At 36.1% G+C, this 20,596-nt stretch overlaps 3 protein-coding genes and 1 long non-coding RNA gene across 9 annotated transcripts; 1 reads left to right on the top strand and 3 right to left on the bottom strand.

Moving 5' to 3' along the window:
• Positions 1–406: 406 nt before the first annotated feature.
• LOC148677216 (extracellular calcium-sensing receptor-like) lies at positions 407–4,016 on the bottom strand. Its single transcript, XM_088619345.1, has 6 exons — positions 3,811–4,016; positions 3,357–3,645; positions 2,375–3,190; positions 2,054–2,281; positions 1,556–1,679; positions 407–1,320 (listed from the first exon to the last, which is right to left on the bottom strand). The coding sequence occupies exons 1-6, from the start codon at positions 4,014–4,016 to the stop codon at positions 407–409; spliced, it is 2,577 nt and encodes an 858-aa protein (XP_088475471.1).
• On the top strand, positions 3,280–7,583 carry LOC148677215 (uncharacterized). The gene is made up of 3 exons (XR_015930113.1): positions 3,280–3,520; positions 4,094–4,161; positions 7,535–7,583. It is a non-coding gene; the product is annotated as an uncharacterized LOC148677215 (long non-coding RNA).
• Positions 6,458–11,301, bottom strand: LOC148677214 (extracellular calcium-sensing receptor-like). 2 transcript variants are annotated; one of them, XM_088619356.1, is made up of 6 exons: positions 11,087–11,301; positions 10,585–10,873; positions 9,362–10,168; positions 9,007–9,234; positions 8,336–8,459; positions 6,458–7,887 (listed from the first exon to the last, which is right to left on the bottom strand). In XM_088619356.1, exons 1-6 carry the CDS (start codon positions 11,293–11,295, stop codon positions 6,974–6,976), a joined length of 2,571 nt encoding a protein of 856 aa, XP_088475482.1. In that variant the 5' UTR covers positions 11,296–11,301; the 3' UTR covers positions 6,458–6,973. The 2 variants fall into 2 exon arrangements, with proteins under 2 accessions (XP_088475482.1, XP_088475490.1); XM_088619364.1 differs by lacking the exon at positions 9,362–10,168.
• A 3,595-nt stretch (positions 11,302–14,896) lies between these two features.
• On the bottom strand, positions 14,897–18,680 carry LOC148677213 (extracellular calcium-sensing receptor-like). Of its 5 annotated transcripts, none has more exons than XM_088643670.1 (5): positions 18,592–18,680; positions 18,028–18,316; positions 16,517–16,744; positions 16,008–16,131; positions 14,897–15,810 (listed from the first exon to the last, which is right to left on the bottom strand). In XM_088643670.1, the coding sequence occupies exons 1-5, from the start codon at positions 18,678–18,680 to the stop codon at positions 14,897–14,899; spliced, it is 1,644 nt and encodes a 547-aa protein (XP_088499796.1). The 5 variants fall into 5 exon arrangements, with proteins under 5 accessions (XP_088499796.1, XP_088499769.1, XP_088499779.1 ...); XM_088643643.1 differs by lacking the exon at positions 18,592–18,680 and adding an exon at positions 16,948–17,757 and having other exon boundaries at positions 18,028–18,297; XM_088643653.1 differs by lacking the exon at positions 18,592–18,680 and adding an exon at positions 16,948–17,757 and having other exon boundaries at positions 16,008–16,128; positions 18,028–18,297.
• Between the last annotated feature and the right edge of the window lie 1,916 nt (positions 18,681–20,596).

Here is a 20,596-nt window from a genome sequence, read left to right as displayed (position 1 = left end):
CAATATTTGCAATGATTTATTATTTTTTATTAATAATTGCAATCAGAAGAATTCTATTTTCTGCAAATTTATCAAATAAAGGTCTCAGCCTATAAAGCAGACAGAAATAAGACACTGCACTCTGATTTTATTTTTATCTTGGCAACTTAAAGAGTACTTAAAATGTAAAGACATGTAATCCATACATATTGAAAATTACTTTTACTGAATATGAATTATTACTCTTTTAGATAGAAACTGAATGGATTTTATGCATATATTTATCTATTTCAGGCTTTAGTAAAATGATGCAACTTTTTGGTACACATTTGCATAATAGTAAAGCAAAATCTGATGCCAAATGCAAAATATTTTAAGAGACATTTTATAATTTACACAGGTTAACTGAAATATACCAGTACAATTGCTAGAGTGACCTAGAAGACATTTTACCTATTAGAAGTTTTTTGGTATTTCTTTCTGGTTTCAATAAAATAATGTAACATTTTGGTGTAAAAATACATAACAGCAGCCCGAAACTTGAAGCCAAAATAGCAAATATTTCCACAGCTACTGTATACTTTCCAGGAGTGCTGATGTACGCTGGGATAAAGGTGATCCAGACAGCACAGAATATGAGCATGCTGAATGTAATGAATTTGGCTTCATTGAAGTTATCAGGCAACTTCCGAGCCAGGAAAGCGAGTACAAAGCATATGGCAGAGAGGAATCCTATATACCCTAACACAGCAGAGAATGCACCTGCAGATCCCAGGTCACACTCCAGAATGATTCTGTCTGCATAGTATTTCATGTTCTTGTTTGGAAAAGGAGGTGCTGTTGTCAGCCAAATAACACAAATCAACACCTTTATGAGTGTAAAAGTAAAAACACTTAACCGCTGCTGTGTGGGGCCAAACCATTTCATAATGTTATTGCCTGGCAGTGTAGCCCTAAAGGCCATTAACACCACTATTGTTTTCCCCAGAACACAAGAGATGCACAGGACAAATGTGATCCCAAATGCTGTGTGGCGCAACATACAGGACCAGTCAGAGGGCTGGCCAATGAAAGTAAGTGAACAGAGGAAACACAGTGTCAATGAAAAGAGCAGAAGGAAACTCATTTCAGAGTTATTGGCTTTGACAATGGGAGTGTCCTTATATTTAAAGAAAATCAGAGTTATCCCTATGGTTAGGAAAGCTCCAAATAATGAAAAAGCCATGAGCAATATTCCCATGATTTCTCCATAGGACAGGAATTCTGTTATTTTTAAAGCACATTTATCCCGTTTGTCATTTGACCAATATTCCAAAGGGCATTGAATACAATCATTAGAATCTGCAAGAAAACAACAGAAATATTCAAAACTATAGAATATTAAAGCTTTTCCCATTTATTATTATTTATCTGTTGTAGTTTTAATTCATATGGATTTGCTTTTGATTTTAGTCTTACATTCTTACAAATTCTTACATTAATTTAAAAAACATTTTTGCTAGTCAAGTTGATTAGTTGTATATTCTGAATATGAAGGAAATGTAGAATTTTCTTTTGTGCATTCACTCCTGCTTACCTGTAATGTTGCTGATCTGTCCTTCAGCACACCGTATGCAGTCATAGCAACACACAGGCCTTCCTCTCTGAACTGCCTTTCGAGTGCCTGGGTGACAGCTCTCACTGCACACTGACTTGGGCTTCTAGATAGGGTAGGTGTAACAGATACAGTATAACTTGTAGATATCAGGTATAATAAAGTCACTATTAACTATACAGTATACACACAAAGTCACTATTTACTGTACATACACATGCAGTATGTGAGATAATATATTTTGTTCTAGGTAAGGGAAAAACAGATTTCAGTATGTATAAATAAGGTTACAAGATGCCACATTGGTACTATATACCATATAGCACTATACAGTATGTGTTAGCTGAACAGGTGAGCCTTTTACATGTAAATTTCCTAAGTCTTCAGGTTGATATTTTTTTCATGTTCAGTGTATTTAAGTTTGACCTCTCAAAGGTCGCTTCTACTGCCTACTGAAAACATGTCACCTTCATGTCTTACCTCCCATTCACCATTGGCCCAAACAATGTTGGCCTGATTCAGGACAAACCGACGGTGTGCTGGCAATGAAGAGTCATAATGACCAACAGTCACAAATTGCAAGGTGCTATTATTAACAACCTTCCAGTTCACCAATTCATATCTAGCAGTTGGGTCTCCATTGTCATCAAAAGAGACTTTTTCTCCTGATTTCGTGGTGAAGTTCACGCTTTTTAGGTACTGAACCACCTGTGTCAATAGATGTGTTGGGATTACTACTAGATATTACCACATATGTGACAAAAAAGTATTAGTATTGTTTTGAGATACGATCAACTTTACCTGCCATGGTTCAATATGAATTAATTTAGCACAGCTGCGATTAGAAGAAGGCTCCCATCCCTTCTTGCATTGCAGCAGATTGTGTAGAGAGTGTGCAACAGCATACACTGCTTTATATACATTATTGGAGATTCTCAGTTCAGATTCATCATTGTATTGGTTGTTTAACTGTTTTAGATTTTCAGACCCTGTGCAAGGTTTTCTACTCATCTTATTGTCTTCATTTGTCATGGAACAATTAAAGGCGGTTTCCCAAAACTCTTTCAATAGAGCATTTCCTAGATTCTGGGATGGGTGGACATTCATTAAAACATCTCTTAATCCATCTATTTTGGTATTCATGACAGCAAAGCCAATTGCTCCTCTCAGTACTCTGTGACCTTCAGCTGTGGCAAGGTTACTAGAGGTTATCCAAGCTTCGCTGCCTACCCACTGCAGGTTGGTAATATTTTCAAGGAACAGCTCTTTTAATAAAACAGCCATGTCTCCTTGAGAAATATAAGCGACAATAACCTTTGCTGTGCTCTTTCTTATTACTTTTGTGACCTTTAGAATTTTCTCTCTAGGATAATTTTGGTGAATGACTTCTGAATATTCAATACAGATCCCCTCCTGATAGGCAGCTTCCACAAATGTAGCCATCCCATTGTTGCCGTAATCATTGTCAGCTCTTATGGTCCCAACCCAGGTCCATCCAAAGTGCTTCACAAGCTGAGCCAGGGCTCTGCTCTGATGATAGTCACTGGGGATGGTCCTGAAGAATGAAGGAAATATTTTTCTATTGCTCAGGCATGCACACGTAGCAAAGTGACTTATCTGTGAAAAATGAGAAAAATCAAAATGTTGCGCACATAAAAGACAAAAACTTTAATGGTAAATGTAAGGTATCAGAACACCGCACGTCAGACTTTTTTATGCATTGCATGAAATAGGAGTGAATTTAGTCAAACATTTTATCAATTGCTAGTAGTAGATTTCTCACCACAGGAATGGAAAAAGGTCCAACTGTTGCTGAAATTGCGATACTAAATGAAGATCTTGAATCTCCTATTATAGCTTGAACTGCAGCTGGTCTGGAGCAGGAGCTGTCAGAGAGAGTTTCCTCATTTCCATTCATCAGAGCCATGGCTGCTCTCAAAGCAGAAGGTAAGGAGCATGAATCGTAGATCCTATAGCCCAGGGAAATTCCAGGAAGAAGATCTGTTCTGTTGTTTATTTCTTCAATGGCAAAGATCATGGTCAGTGCCGACTGAAATTCCCCAAAGTTGAAACTAGAAATAATGTATGGAAAAAAATTGCCACTGTTCATATTACGCATGCTTGTACTAAGTCAACATTCTATCTTCACATTAAAAAACACCACAAAAAATGCATTAAGGAAGGCATTTTTTAAATATGAGTTTTAAAACTGGTTTGAATGAGAAACATGAACAAACCTGTTGCATCTCTGATGCTCTGGTTTATCGGTAAATGGAAATGTTTGCTCCACTGTGCGCCTGTGAATTGCAAAGCTTCCACCAAGCATGATGTCTCTCTCACTGGCTATATCTGGAGCAACGCCTCTTCCCTGAAGCCTGCAATTAAATTGGCCTGCCAATGCAAAAGGAGCCAACACTATTGCAACAGCTGCTTGCAACAGCATTCTGAAAATGTTTATGGTACAGTAGCTCAGTGAATGCTCAGTGAAAATCACTACATGTTGTCTCTTATATCTTGCAGGAGGTCTCAGGGGTGGATAGATGAACATGAAGCAAAGTTCAGATGCTCCTTTGCAGGAATTCTCAAAGGTTTGATGTTTAAATCAGTTCTGGGATGACATGAGACAAAGGCAATTACCTCACGTCTGATTATTTCATCTGTTTTATGACTACAATAACTAAATTAAATCACTTGGGAAATAGACTGATAGGCCAGTCAGCACTAAAACAATTCTTAATTGTTTTTCTGCTTCAATCACTAAAAATGGTTTCTGTCTTGGGATTCTTCATAATATGGAAATTGCACCTTGTACTGTACAGGTACTGTATATCTTGTTTCTTTGCCCTGAAATTAATCATTTCCAATACATATGAAATCTACTGTATAGCATTTTAACCATGTACAGTATGGCATATTTATCTAGTGTTATTTCTAAAAACATCAAAGTATGCACATTATGATTTTCTAACTTAGTTCTTACAATTGTTGCATATTCAATATTTTATTAGTTTTCCCTATTTTTATCAGTTAGAAGCATGATTAAATACGATTAAACTCTTTTGTAAGACATGCTACCCAAGAACATAATTCTTTGTGACAGGGCTTGGGGGACCCAGGCTACTTTATAATTTAAATTTTGGAACTTCTGTCCAGAAAGCCATTAATACTGCATGTCTTTTTAACCAAAATGTAACACAGACAGGACATCAGCAGTGAATACTGTTGCTGTATAGTGTTGTCACTGATGATAGCCTTTGATGAACTGCAACATGTGTGGAAAGTAATGTTAGTCCAAGAGATAATTTCCTGCACCGAATATTTAAACCTCAGTTTATATAAGGTATATTTATTTCTTTTTTGCTGTCATTTGACTCAAACATTTTTTGGTCTTACATTTACTTTCTCCTTTTGTTGTCAAAATACACCGTATACAGCTGTAAAGAATTTCTTTGTACTATGCTGAGATTAAGCAAATATGAAATAAAGGCTTACGTGCTTGTGCATCTTTAAAAATCTAGACACGTCTTATCTTTGAAACAATATAGTCTATTTAAAATGTACTTTCACATTTCTGAACAATATGCAGTATGTTAAAATACATGTGTACAAATCAACTTTTATTTAAACAAGAGATATTTAAAATCTAAAAGGGCAATAATCCAAGTTAAGGATGTTAAGATTTTTAATTTCTTTAATTATATTGAAAGATTAGCTGATGAGTGGCAGGCCTGCCCAGGGAGCAAATAGATCATCTCTAATTGTAATGTGCCTGCAGATGGGCAGAAGCACTTGGCCAAATAGGGGGTACAGTATATGACACTGACAGAGCAAATCAATTAAGAAGGAAGGTGACAGCATAGAAACAAATTGAGATAAATGTCAATCAGTAAAAAGATGGCAGCGCTTCAGAGTGTTCAGCAGCACAATGTCTGGTATTACACTGTTATACAGTACATTTCTTTTTACTTTTTACTGTAACGAGCATTGTATTGCATTCCATGAAATGTGCACGACACTACAGAGAGTTCGACATTAACTACATTAACAACACTGAGAGTTCTACAAAATGGACCTGAAGGTTATGATAGATTAGTTTAAATTGTTTGTATTTTAATCATGGCAGTGTAAATCTCTTGAATCTGCAGGTATTACACGATTTGCAACAATTAGACCAACATCATTGTGTATCAGAGAGTTATTGTCTATATATTGTTTTGACTGAAGCTAGGGGAGCAAAGTGGCATGATAGCCGAAGCTGCTGCCTCATAGTTCCTGGGTGTAGGGTTGATTCTGACTCGGGGATCCCTCTGTAGTTTGTATACTTTTTCTATGTCTACAGTAGGTGGCTTTTCTCTAGGTGCTCTTGTGTACTCCCAGTTCCCAATGACAAATTGGTTAGGTTAATCGGTCTCCTTAAATTGGCCCTGTGCACGTGCTCTGTGATGGACAAAGCGTTAGTTATGTAGAGGGCCACAGTTGTTCATTCACGGAGTTAGAATGATAACTTTATCCATACAGTAAGAATTATCCATACCTTGCATTATATCCTACAATTTTGTTGTAGCGATGAAATTCAGATTAAAGGTTAATAAACATGTCTAAATTGTTCTTGTGTGCCCTGTAGCAAACTTGCATCCAATCCAAACTTTACACTCTTTGACAAGCTTTGGGTTATAGTTACCTTTACCTGGACAGGATAGATACTCTAGAAACACTGAAATAATAAAGACATAAATGGTAATTGCAGATTCCTTTGTACAACTTGCAGTATAATAATATTTGTATTTTTAGTGGAAAGTTCTTGATGTACAATGAATGTAATATACAGTATATTTATATAAGCATATATATTTTCACTTGAAAACAGAAGTCAAAAGGTATTGCGCAATTCATTATAACTTTTATTGTTCTGTGTCAATACAATATGAAGAAAGAGTGCTAAATATTACAGTATATAATAATTTGAAAAACAGATTTGTTTGTTTATTTCACAAGGACTAGCAACAGATATACATTATATGATTCTACCATAATACTGGACATTTTAACACTACAAATTAACATCAACATATTTTGGCTATTACTGTGAAAGAAGAGATTTAAAAAATCCTAAAAATTGCACTTACTCTATAAATATGAATAAATTATTTATTTGACTAAGTATAATGTATTTGCAAATATCCTCATGTAATTACTGAAATTAAGATTGTATTTTTTATTTAAATTATTTTTTTATTTATTTTATTTATAATTATTAATTTATTATTGCAAATATTGTTATTTTTGGTTAGGGAAAAGTATGTATCATGTTCTGGAAACCCAAAATTTCAAGTGAGATATGAATAACTAAAACAGCTGAGGACTTCTACAGATTTAGTATTAAAAAAGTAAAGTATTATCTTAAAGTGACTTTGAAGGCATTTTACCCATTAGGTGTTTCTTTGTGTTTAATTCAGGCTTCAGTAAAATGATATAACATTTTGGGGCAAATATGCAGAAAAGTAAACCAAAACTCGATGCCAAAATTGCAAATATTTCTACAGCAACCGTGAACTTCCCAGGAGAGCTGATGTAAGCTGGGATAAAGGTGATCCAGACAGCACAGAATATGAGCATGCTGAATGTAATGAATTTGGCTTCATTGAAGTTATCAGGCAGCTTCCGAGCCAGGAAAGCGAGCACAAAGCACATGGCAGAGAGGAATCCTATATACCCTAACGCAGCCCAGAATGCACCTGCAGATCCCAGCTCACACTCCAGAATGATTCTCTCTGCATAATATTTAATGTTCTTGTTTGGAAAAGGAGGTGCTGTTGTCAGCCAAATAACACAAATCAACACCTGTATGAGTGTAAAAGTAAAAACACTTAACCGCTGCTGTGTGGGGCCAAACCATTTCATAATGTTATTGCCTGGCAGCGCAGACCTAAAGGCCATTAACACCACTATTGTTTTCCCCAGAACACAGGAGATGCACAGGACAAATGTGATCCCAAATGCTGTGTGGCGCAACATACAGGACCAGTCAGAGGGCTGGCCAATGAAAGTAAGTGAACAGAGGAAACACAGTGTCAATGAAAAGAGCAGAAGGAAACTCAGTTCAGAGTTATTGGCTTTAACAATGGGTGTCTCCTTATGCTTAAAAAAGATTAAAGTTATTCCTACAGTTAGACAAGCACCAAATAATGAAAAAGTCATGAGTATTATTCCCATTATTTCTCCAAAGGACAGAAATTCAGTCATCTTTAAGGCACATTGATCTCTTTTCTCATTTGACCAATATTCCAAAGGACACTGCACACAATCATTAGAATCTGCAATGAAACCACAATAATGTTTACAAAAGTGAAGTGCTTTTTTAAAATTGGAAATATGTATTGTGCAGTATAAGAAATCCAGATTTCAATTTTCACAAAAGCCATTTGATGCAAGATGTTTCTACTTATAGGATTCCACACTAGATCGATATATACAGTATACCTAGAATTCAGTTTTACGACAGGCTGTCTCATTGGGCCGATATTCCAAACAACATTGGATATCATTAGAATCTTCAAAAAAAACAAATTATTATTTTTGTTATAATTAATATTATTTGAAAACAAAATATTTCATAAGAGTATAAATAAATAAAAAATAATTAATGAATGAAATGTTATAATATACATTTGTTCTGTAACTCATTTTTTTATTTAGTTGAAAACATTTCTGTATGTTTTCTGGCTAAACTAAGACTTGTAAATATACTGCCGTTTACTGTACCTGTAGTGTTGCTGATCTCTCCTTCAGCACACCGTATACAGTCATAGCAACAAACAGGCCTTCCTCTCTGAACTGCCTTTCGAGTGCCTGGGAGACAGCTCTCACTGCACACTGACTCAGGCTTCTGCAGGGCAAAGACAAAACAAACTGAAACTACAATGCAATGAAGATCTGTAAAATTAGTGGCAAACATGCAACTTTATTGACAATGAAGGATGAAAGGTAATATACTGTAGCTTTTCATACGGTACATTTGATTCAAAAACTTTTATTAACCATCTATTTTCAGTGTGTTTTTAATTCCAGTACCTTTTTAAAAACCCTTGCCTTTTCTTATTTGAACATATACTGTAGATACATAATGTTGTTTTCATATGAAATATTCTAACATGACTGCCTTATACAGCAATGTACTGTATAAGGAAATGAAACATGGAAATGTAGAAAATAAAATATTGAAGCCAAACATACAATAAACAAGCACAAATATTTAAGTTTCAATAACACCCAACACTGTAATACACTGAATTTATTTTATGCACGAGAATATACCTTTTTTGTATGTGAAAATCCTGTTTTTATACGTCCTTTATTTCCCAACAATCTAAAAGCAAGAAATTTAAATTGAGACATTTCTGAAACTTTATTTTTCATTTTCAAAGGACGATTACCTCCCGTTGACCTCCTGCCCAGACGATGTTTGCTTCATTCATGATAAACTGTCGATCCCTAGGCAGCGAACCATCGTAGTAACCAACTGCCACAAAACGCAGAGTTCCTTCTTCTTGAAGTTTCCAGTTCACTAGTTCATATCTTGCCACTGGATCTCCATTATCATCAAAGAAGACCTTCTCTCCTGTCTTCACTGTGAAGTTACCTGCTTTCAGATATTCAAGCATCTACAGTATATACAGTAAGAGAAAAAAGTTGATAGCATCATGAACATACAGTATGTTACGTTTACCTTAGATCTTAAGTAAATTGTAATTAGATTTAATTAAACACAACTTATTTATATTCCTTTACCTGCCATGGTTCGGTATTGGTCGTTTTTGCACAGCTGTAAAAATCATCCTTTTCCTTTTTGCATTCCAGCAGGTTGTGTAGTGAATGGGCAACAGCATACACCGCTTTATACACATTATTGGCTATTCTCATTTCGGTTACATCAGTGTACGGGTTTTGTATCTCATTTAGGTTCTCAGACCCCATACAACGTTTTCTACCCATTGTATTGTTTTCGTTTAGATAACAATTAAATGTCGTCTCCCAAAACTCATTTAGGACATTGTTGCCTGGATCCTGGGATGGGTGGACATTCATTAAAAACTCCTTCAGCCCTTCTATTTGGGTTCTAATGATTGCAAACCCTATTGATCCGCTCAGAATTCTGTAACCTTCAGCTGTTGCCAGATTATTGGAGGTTATCCAGGCTTCACTGCCAACCCACTGGAGACCAGTTACATTCTGAAGGGATAGTTCTTTTAATAAAACATCCATGTCTCCTTGACCCACAAATGCTACGATAACCTTTGCAGTACTTTTTTTAATAACGTTTACAACCTTAAGAATTTTATCTCTGGGATCAGCCTGAAGAATGGACACCATGTATTCAATACAAATTCCCTCTCTTTGGGCAGCTTGTGCAAAGGTTTCTAGCCCATTGAGGCCATAATCATTGTCAGCTCTAATGGCTCCAACCCAGGTCCATCCAAAGTGCTTCACAAGCTGAGCCAGAGCTCTGCTCTGATAATAGTCACTGGGGATGGTTCTGAAGAATGAAGGGAATCTTCTTCGATTGCTTAGACATGCACAGGTAGCAAAGTGACTGATCTGTAAGTAATTGAGAATGTTAATATTACAATATTTTGAGTTTGTCACGTTTGTACAGAAGAGAAAATATTTTTGGACATGAAGAGGTGTAAGTGAGGAGCTCTTCCGTGCTGATAGGTAAAGAAAAGAAACATTCCATTTATCTGCAGAGCCTTCTTCAGGTGTGAAAAAGGTTCCACAGCTGAAACATACTGTTTCTTTAGTTTTCTTTACCTTTCAGCATGGACTACATTTTAAAGTATTTGAATTTTTTTTCTCAGTAAACAGCAGCACTGAAATTAGTTACTGAAGCAATGCAGCATCTGTTTTTACACTTTATACAATATTATTAAAACTAACTCAACATTGAATTAATTAATAATGGCAGCAGCTGTTTTCTCAAGTTTAAATATTATTATTATTAGGTTTTCTCTCACCAAGGGAATGTTGAATGATCCAACAGTCACTGCGATTGCTGCAGCGTGTGAAGATCTTGAATCTCCTATTATAGCCTGAACTGTAGGCAATCTGGAGCAGTGTGTGTCGGAGAGAGATTCGTCAACTTCATTAATTAAAGCCATGGTGGCTCTTAATGCATGAGGTAAGGAGCAGGAATCATAGATCTTATAACCCAGGTAAATTCCTGGAAGAAGATCTGTTCTGTTATTTATTTCTTCTATGGCAAAGATCATTGTTTGTGTTGACTGAAATTCTCCAAAGTGGAAACTAAAAGGATAGAAGAGCAAATAATTTTTTACATATTTGTTTCACATAAGGATATATGATATACAGTACTAATATATTATTATATTTTATGTCATCAAATAATAAATATTTTTTTAAATCTTTCACTTACAAACATTACTTTAAAAATAGCATTGTATGAGTAGCTACTCATTAAGAATTTAAAACTGCTTAGATTCAAAATTATTAACATACCTTTTGCAATCTAGAGGCTCTGGTTCACTCGTAAATGAAAATGTTTGATCCATGGTGCGTATGTGGAGTGCGAATACACCCCCAATCATAATATCTCTCTTGCTGTAAAACTGCGGTGTAACTGGTCTTCCCAACACTCTGCAAACAGGCTGTTCAGCTGAAATAAAAAGAGGAACAAGTAAGGTCAACACTGCGACTTGCTGCAGCATCCTGTAGTGAGTGAAGACACCTCCGTGTGATCTGTGATTAAACACACAAGTCTTTATATTGTACATGTGGTCTCTTGAGTACTTAGATAAACAAGTAGTGAACTTCAAACTCTAACCAGGAATTCTCAAAGGCATGATTTTTAAATCTGCCTTAGGGAAATAAAAAACAAAAGTAATTATACTGAAGTGCAATAAAAATGCAACAGACTGTTTACATTAATAACTCATTGGACACATATTTTACAACATGTAATTTTAAATGGTAAGCAGATAGATTTGTAAATTGTCTAAGAAGGATTGTTCCTTGGGACAATAAAATGCTGAGTTCATGTCGTATGATTTTATTAATATGACTGCTGCTCAGAATTTAATTTAAGACAAAATTGCCTGATTACCTGATCAAGAACCTATAAGAAAAGGCATTCAGAAAGGCATGATTTTAACTGGAGCCAGATACAATCAAGACCCACTTGACGAATTAAAATTACCAGGCTGTTATTGGCCCAGCTGAAGTCAACGTTTGCTTTTTACAATCCTTTTTACAATCAATAGGATACAATCCATCACAAGCAAACCTTTGCCAACTGTCAGCTACTGTCCAGAATGAGTGGCAGAATATATACTGTATATTGACAGAAAAAAATGCTGTCTTTTTTATGTCAAAGTTATTATATCAAAAATGTTGTATAATTCTTTTATCTGTATTTTTGTTCACATTTTCTTTTATTATTTGATTTCCATGTTTAAAGAGGAACTTAATAACCTTATTTTAGACTGGTTATAAAATCTCAGTAACAAAATAATTGACAGTGTGGTAACATTTTGCTAATTCCAAATTAAGCGAAAAATTGTGAACTTTGTGAAACTACCATGTGGTCTCCATTTTGCTGCAAACCCCTGGTCTTACCACAGGGGAGATCAAGAGTTTGTACAATGGGAAGGGGCCCTTCCCACTCACTAGTCTCTGTAATGACTAATGTAACACAATGTACAAGTGAATAAGTGCAGGTTGTGCAGCTAACATTCCACCGTGACAAGTCTGGTCTGTGAAGATGAAAGATTTCTCCAAGCCCATAGTTTCTCATTTCACCTCAGACGGCCATGATCACACTGATCTCTCTGCCTGTGTTCTCAAAGAAGGGTTTCTCAACTCCCATAGCAGAAAGACAACAGAAACTAAACTCATCCTGAAACTAGGTTCACATCTTCCCTGTTCTCTCGATGACAGACTTATTTTAATGTAGTCTTCTCTATTCTCATGCAGGTTTTGACCTCACACCCTTCTTCACTCCTCTCTACTTTGCAATTCCTGAGTGGCCTCCCTGACTCTCCTGCGTCCTCCCCTCTCCCAGCTTTTGTTCTTGTGTCCTATTTAATCTTTGCTGTCTGCCCTGTCTTTCTCGCACCTGAAGAAGGCGTCACACCCGAAACGTTGTGTTTTCTCTCTTCTCTTTTCAGCATGGAATAAACCTATTGCTTGGTATGTACTGTACTGTATATTATAATAGTACAAGCAGCATTCCCCTAATCTCTGCAAAAGACAGTAATTATAGTATTATAACACACATCCATTTTTTATTTTCTCATTTTAATAAGTGTTACCAAACTGAAAAGATCTGGCCATTTGGAATCAGCAGACCAGCCTTGTTTTTGAAGTGTTGGCTGTTTCCTTTACCATACTGCCAGCATGTCTTTCCTCACACAAACTGACTATGCAAAACCCTCTTAAACATTACATTTTAAACTCAGGTTGATTTAAATTTAAAGTTCTTTATTATTTTCATTTCACATTTCTCAATCTGTAAAGTACAATATCTGCAGAAAACATAATTACCATATATCATACGATGGTTTTTTAAAAATATCTACTGATGGAATAAAGAAATGCAACACCTCCTCCTCCACACTCTGGCCCTCCTGTCTGTGTGGAACAGGCTGAAGAGTGACTTATCTGTGAAGAGGACCTGATGCCACTGACGAGTCCATCTCAGCTTCTGTCTGGCCCAAGCCAGTCGAGTGTGATGTCTTGGAGTTGTGAGCAGAGGGCCTCTGACAGGTAGCAGCATGGAGCCTCACTGTCCTGTCACTGATGCGGGCATTGTTTCTGCCGGCAGTTTCAGCAGCAGTACGGGTGACAGATCTGAAAAGATCTTTCAGATGGAGCCATCTGATGTGTCGGCCATGCTCTGGTGTGGTCACTCAAGGGCGACCAGATCTTGGACGGTCATCTGTCCTGCTGGTCTGTTCAAACCTTCTCTGCAGTTGGGACACGGTGGAGAGGCTTACTCCATAGTGTCTGGCAACGCTGGCACATGACATGCCTGCTTGCAGCATGCCAATGGCCCTCTCCCTTGCTTCTGGTGACATTCAAGGCATTATGGAATGCACAGAAAACTGACTAAGTGTGTTTTTTTTTTCTTGCAATGACCTAAGCTTTGAATTAAGGCCTTTTTAAAGGTAACCTGATCGGGCATTGTTACACCTGGACCTAGTTGGGTAAAAGTGCACCTTACGAACTTTTGTGTGATTAGCAGGTTGCAATGCCTCACTGTACAAGATATATTGCTGGTCAGAGGGCTTAAAACAAATTGACAACTTTTTGTAAAAGTACATAAGGTATAACTACAGTATTCTCTTTCCAGAAAATGTTGTGTTTCTTTTTTCCATCCCTGATAAGCACATTGCATTTTGAAAGTTCTTTTAAATTGTTTATCAAATAGATTTATTATAAAGATCCAAACACTGTTTAAAACGTTAAAATCAAATAAGAACAACGACAATAATAAAGTAATCGTTGGGGTGTAAAGGAATCAGGTGTCGACACCTGAAGAAGGCTCCATGGCCGAAACGTTGTGTTTTCTTTCTTCTCTTTTCAGCATGGAATAGACCTATCACTTGTTCCTTAACAGATATTAATCGTTACTTTATTGTATCATAACAACAGACTAAAAAGCAACAACATGTAAAAAGTGTACAGGGGTCTGAATACTTTAGCAAAACACAGCTTATGGGATTTCCTTGGCATGAACTAATTTGCACACACCCTGAATTAGAGGTTCAAAGAATATACAGCTACTAACCAAAATACAATATGGTTCCATATCATGATTGCAGATGTACTCAAAACATAATTGCAGTGTTTTTAAACTTGCTCTTCTAACAGAGTGGGGGGTCATTTGGAGGCTGAAAGAGTGGCCAGCGTGTAGAGTTCCTGTAAAGATCACAGCAGGCAAACAGTTACTCCCTGGAGTGGGGACAATGAGCATCTGGTACTGTTGAACAACATCATCATCATCGTCGTACTAGTTATTGTTAGCATTTATTGCAGAGGTTCAGGTTTAGCATAGGTAACATTAAACAGTTACATCAGAATGAATAGATTTGTGTATAGTAATGGATATACATATTTTAAACCACCATATTTTCAAAACATAGCAATAAGAATTCTTAACACATTTTATCTTATTCAACTTTTATTCTTATGTCTTTCTTTTTTAGATTGAGAATAAGAAGGTAATTCTATATATTTTTTTAAATTCTGGATTTTATTATTTTTTTATTAACTACAAAATATTAAAGATATATACTACATGTGGCTCTTTTACAAAGATTTTGATGGCATTTTACCCATCAGTTGTTTCTTTGTATTTAATTCAGGCTTTAGTAAAATTATATAACATTTTGGGGCAAATATACAGAAGAGTAAACCGAAACTCGATGCCAAAATTGCAAATATTTCTACAGCAACCGTGAATTTCCCAGGAGAGCTGATATAAGCTGGGATAAAGGTGATCCAGACAGCACAGAATATGAGCATGCTGAATGTAATGAATTTGGCTTCATTGAAGTTATCAGGCAGCTTCCGAGCCAGGAAAGCGAGCACAAAGCACATGGCAGAGAGGAATCCTATATACCCTAACACAGCCCAGAATGCACCTGCAGATCCCAGGTCGCACTCCATTATTATTTTTTCTCTGTAGTATTTCACATTCTTTTTAGGAAAAGGAGGAGATATTGCCAACCAAAGAACACAAATTAAGACCTGTGTAAGTGTGAAAGCAAGAACACTTAACCGCTGCTGAGTGGGACCAAACCATTTCATAATGTTACTGCCTGGCAGTGTAGCCCTAAAGGCCATTAACACCACTATTGTTTTCCCCAGAACACAAGAGATGCACAGGACAAATGTGATCCCAAATGCTGTGTGGCGCAACATACAGGACCAGTCAGAGGGCTGGCCAATGAAAGTAAGTGAACAGAGGAAACACAGTGTCAATGAAAAGAGCAGAAGGAAACTCAGTTCGGAGTTATTGGCTTTAACGATGGGAGTGTCCTTATATTTAAAGAAGATCAGTGCTATCCCTATAGTAACACAAGCTCCAGACACAGAAAATATCACAAGCACAATTCCCATGATTTCTCCAAAGGACAAAAATTCAATTATTTTAAGTACACATGCATCTCTTTTCTCATTTGACCAATAATCCAAAGAACACTGGATACAATCATTAGCATCTGCAAAGAAACCCACAAGTTTTGTTTAGTGTACAATATAGGATAAAGAAAAGCATGTAAAAATGTATCTGGAATATCGTAATTAATAATGACATTAAAAAAGGATATATATATATATTATGTCACTAATTTGTTGATTATTACAATACATTATTGGGCTAAACTAAGGCATGCTAATGTGCTGTCCTACTATTTACCTGTAGTGTTGCTGATCTCTCCTTCAGCACAGTGAATACAGTCATAGCAACACACAGGCCTTCCTCTCTGAACTGCCTTTCGAGTGCCTGGGGGACAGCTCTCACTGCACACTGACTCAGGCTTCTGCACAGCAAGGGTCAGACAAAATTGACTTCAAAACTATTATTATAGTACTGTATATGTAAATATAAAATGCTTTGTGAGTCAGTGAAGTATTCCAGAGAACATCTTTCTCAGAAGAAGTTCATATTTAAAATATTTGTATTATAATAACTATTATACAAATAGTTCATTAAGCGAAATAGAGAGATTCAGGGAAGAAAGAAAAACACATATTTTTAAGAACAGAGCTTAAGCAAATCTACAATAATTAAGATCATTAAGCAAATAGAATCATGTACTTTTTTCACTTTGTTTTGCCCTTTCTTTAAGGATAAATGATAACAGAATCATTGTGCAATAAAACAACAAAAATACGTTTCTTTGTTATATATTTTCACATGCCTACCTCATATTGACCACCTGCCCAAGAAATGTTAACTTGATTCATGACAAACTGACGACCTTCTGGCAGTGAAGCATCATAGTAACCAATGGTCGTGAATTGGATGGTGCTCTCGTTTACAAGCTGCCAGTTCACTAATTCATATCTCGCAACTGGATCTCCATTGTCATCAAATGAGACCTGCTCTCCTGTTTTGGTTATGAAATTGACTTTTTTGAGATGCTGAAGAACCTGTGCAAAAAAACATCATGTTGCTTTCATTACAAACATTTAAGCTAGACTTGAAGTTGAAGTGGTTAATGGTACAGTAATAAATGATAATAACAAAAAACTTTTTTTATATAGAACCTTTAAAGATGGCTTCTCAAAGCACTTTACAGAACGAAGTAGAACATAAGTATACTGTATAAGTAGAGCATGAATTACTACTTTACCTGTCTTGGTTCAGTATTACTAATTTTTCCACAAGTGTAATTGGAAGAAGGACCTTGTGGTTTGCAGTCAAGCAGGCTATGTAGAGCATATGCAACAGCATACACTGATTTATACACATTGTTGTAAAATCTCATTTCTGACACAACCGCATATCCACTTTTTCCTCTTAAATTTTCAGTTCCTGTACAAGGTGTCCTACCAGCTGGATTTTCTTCAGTTGTCAGGGAACAATTAAATGCAGTTTCCCAAAACTCATTGATGAGCGCATTGCCTGGACGTTGAGATGGATGAACACTTGTTAAAAACTCCCTCAGTCCATCTACTTTGGTTTTAAGAATAGCAAACCCTATAGCTCCTCTCAGAATTCTATAACCCTCTGCAGTCGCAACATTACTGGCGGTAATCCAGGCTTCACTGCCAATCCATTGGTGACCAGTTACATTCTGAAGTGATAATTCTTTCAATAAAACAGTCATCTCTCCTCGGGCAAGAAAAGCTATAATGACCTTTGCTGTGCTCTTTTTTATTACATTTATGGTCTTAAGAATGTCCTCCCTGGGATAGTTTTCATGAATGGTTTCTGAATATTCAATACAGATGCCCTCTTTCTGGGCAGCTTGTATAAAGGTAGTCATTCCATTATAGCCATAATCATTGTCACTTCTAATAGTCCCAACCCAGGTCCATCCAAAGTGCTTCACAAGCTGAGCCAGGGCTCTGCTCTGATAATAGTCACTGGGGATGGTTCTGAAGAATGAAGGGAATCTCCTTCGATTGCTCAAACATGCACAGGTAGCAAAGTGGCTGATCTGTAGAGAAGAAATAATATTTTAGATGGAAAAATCCTTAATTACTAAGATTTAAAATGTATTTATTTAAAATAATAAAATGTAAAGAGACTGTGTGTCTTCAGAAGTACAAGAAAAGTTGAAAACAAGACAGGATTAGATATCCTAAAATTAAATGAGGGACCTCTTTTGAATATTTGCTTTGTGATATTTATAATAAATTATTTGAAATATTTTAAAATATAAGTTTAAAACAAAAAAGATCAAACTGTTAAATCATGGATTTCTCACCACAGGAATATGAAAAGGTCCAACTGCTGCTGCCATTGCAATCGTGGTTGATGATCCAGACTCTCCTATTATAGCTTGAGCTGCAGCTGGTCTGGAGCAGGAGGTGTCAGAAGATTCCTCATATCCGTTCATCAGAGACATGGCTGCTCTTACAGAAGAAGGTGAGGAGTCACAAGAATCAAAAATCCTATATCCCAGAGACACGCCGGGAAGAAGATCCGTCCTGTTGTTGATTTCCTCAATGGCAAAAATCATTGTGTATGCCGACTGAAACTCTACAAAGTTCAATCTATGAAAAAGTCATAATATAATTTATTTTCCCGTTCTTTTTGTTTTTTGATTCAAATGATTGTAAACACAAACTTAAAAACAACCGAAAGCCTGAAATTGTGTGCTTCACTTGTGGATTGCCGCAAAATAGAATAACTCCAAAGACAAAAAATATACTGTCATACTACTACTACAGTATTCTTAGTATTAGCATCAAGACTGTAGCATGATGTCAGTAATATAATTTTTATTGACAATATAAATGTGTTACTTGACTGTGATATACCAACAAACCTTTGACATTCAGAAGTTTCTGGAATATTTGTATAGAGATCCTTTTTTTCAACAGTCTTGGTGTGCATTGTGAACACTCCCCCGATCATAATCTCTCTCTCCTTCGCTAATTTCGGAAATATTGCTCTGCCTTGAAGCCTGCAAAGAGGCTCTTCTGCTGAAGTCAAAACAGCAGCAATCATCGTCAGTGCTGTTACTAGCAATAACATCCTAGAGCACATGGAGACACTTTCTGATTATAGCAAAAATGTTACAATTAGTTGCCCTTATATTGTGCACAAAGTCTCAGGAGTTATTAGATAAGCAGTGCGTGAAGTTCACAATCTCTTGAGCAGGAATACTCTGAGGGTTTATTTATCTGCACCGATTTTAAATTATTACAGAACAGTTAATGTGATATTTATAGACTGGGTTGAGTGAAAAGTAAGAGAAGGCAGTCAACAAAATATGACATTTATATAGTTTTTATAGAACAATAACTGAGAAAAAATGAATACACTTATTCATACAGTATGTCTCCTCCTTTTACCAATTATTTCTTTATGTGTTCATGCTGAAAGTCTCTTTTACCTTTAAACAAGACTCCAATAATAATTTCTGTGCAAGGTTAGCATTACAGCTTATGATATTCTCCCAGGTGATGCACATAAAATCTATACTACCAGTGAGGCATCTGCCACCTTGCTAATATACAGTATGCAGATTTACAGTACTTACTTTTCAGGAGAAATTGTTTGTTATTGTTACTGTTTTGATAAACCGAACGCCGTTTTCACCCCAATATCACTTCAGTCTTTTACTAATGAAGTGCCCAGAGCATTTAAATTGATCACCTACAGCAAAGTCTGAGGACAACAGGTTAGTTCATACGACCTGATTTTGTTCTTCACTTGTTAGCATACTGAAAGAAATTTCACACCACCCACACTACTGAAACCTAATCCTAATCAATTTCTCCTCTGAGGAATATTTGCAGATAATTTACAAATTTTAAATAGTTTCTCTTTGAGCTGCTGCTGAGTTTTTATTTTGGTTGCATGTTAGAAATGATTATACCAACTATATATTATATAATCAAATTGCTATTTTAGTATAGAATTATTATTTCTGAAAAACATACATTACTTGCAAGACAGATATACAGTTAAATAGTTTATATAGTTGTAATTATGTATATACTGTGCATTGTGTATACAAATGTTAATTTCCTAAATATAAATATGATTATAATTGTTCTTCTTTTTGTTTAGTACTATAGCTTGATAATGATACCCCCTAAATATTATGATATAGTGATGCACTGTAAATTGTTTGTATTATTTACAGTATGTACAGTGCAACATGCAAGAAAGCACCATATCGCAAATATCTTGTGTGAACGATTTCGAAATGGGTCAGCCAAACGTCTCTTAAGCAACAGCATGGACCCACCCAAAGATCAAACCAGAATTTATTCTTTAGGGAACATTCCATATCCTGTACTGAAAATCTCAGATTCCATGTTGTTTTCTTCAAAATGATAAATAATTGATAAATGATCAAAAACATTCTAGAAAAGTATGGAAGGACACTTGTTATAAAATCACATCCAGGTTTATTAGAAATAAATTGGATAAAATAAAGGTCCAGAATCCATTACTTAGCAAAGACAATCCATTATAGAGGCTTGTGTTGTGATCAGATGAACAGCAGGCCTGAAGAGTTTCTGCGGTGTGGTGGCTCTGTGGCTAAGGATCTGCGCCTGTGGCTGGAAAGTTGCTGGATTGTATCCCATTGCCGGCAGAGGAATCCTACTCTGTTGGGCCCCTGAGCAAGGCCCTTAACCCCAACTGCTCCAGGGGTGCTGTATACATGGCTGACCCTGTGCTCTAACCCCAAGCTTGTCTCCCTGTCTGTGTGTCTCATGGAGAGGACACAAGTTGGGGTATGTGAAACGACAAATTTCTAATACAAGAAATTGTATATGAACAATAACATGATCTTATTCTATTTTAAAGAGCACAAG

The sequence above is a fragment of the Lepisosteus platostomus genome, chromosome 2 (genome assembly GCF_059453375.1).
Source record: "Lepisosteus platostomus isolate fLepPlt1 chromosome 2, fLepPlt1.hap1, whole genome shotgun sequence".
Taxonomy (NCBI): Eukaryota; Metazoa; Chordata; class Actinopteri; order Semionotiformes; family Lepisosteidae; genus Lepisosteus; species Lepisosteus platostomus.
This window is presented reverse-complemented; position numbering and strand designations above follow the sequence as displayed.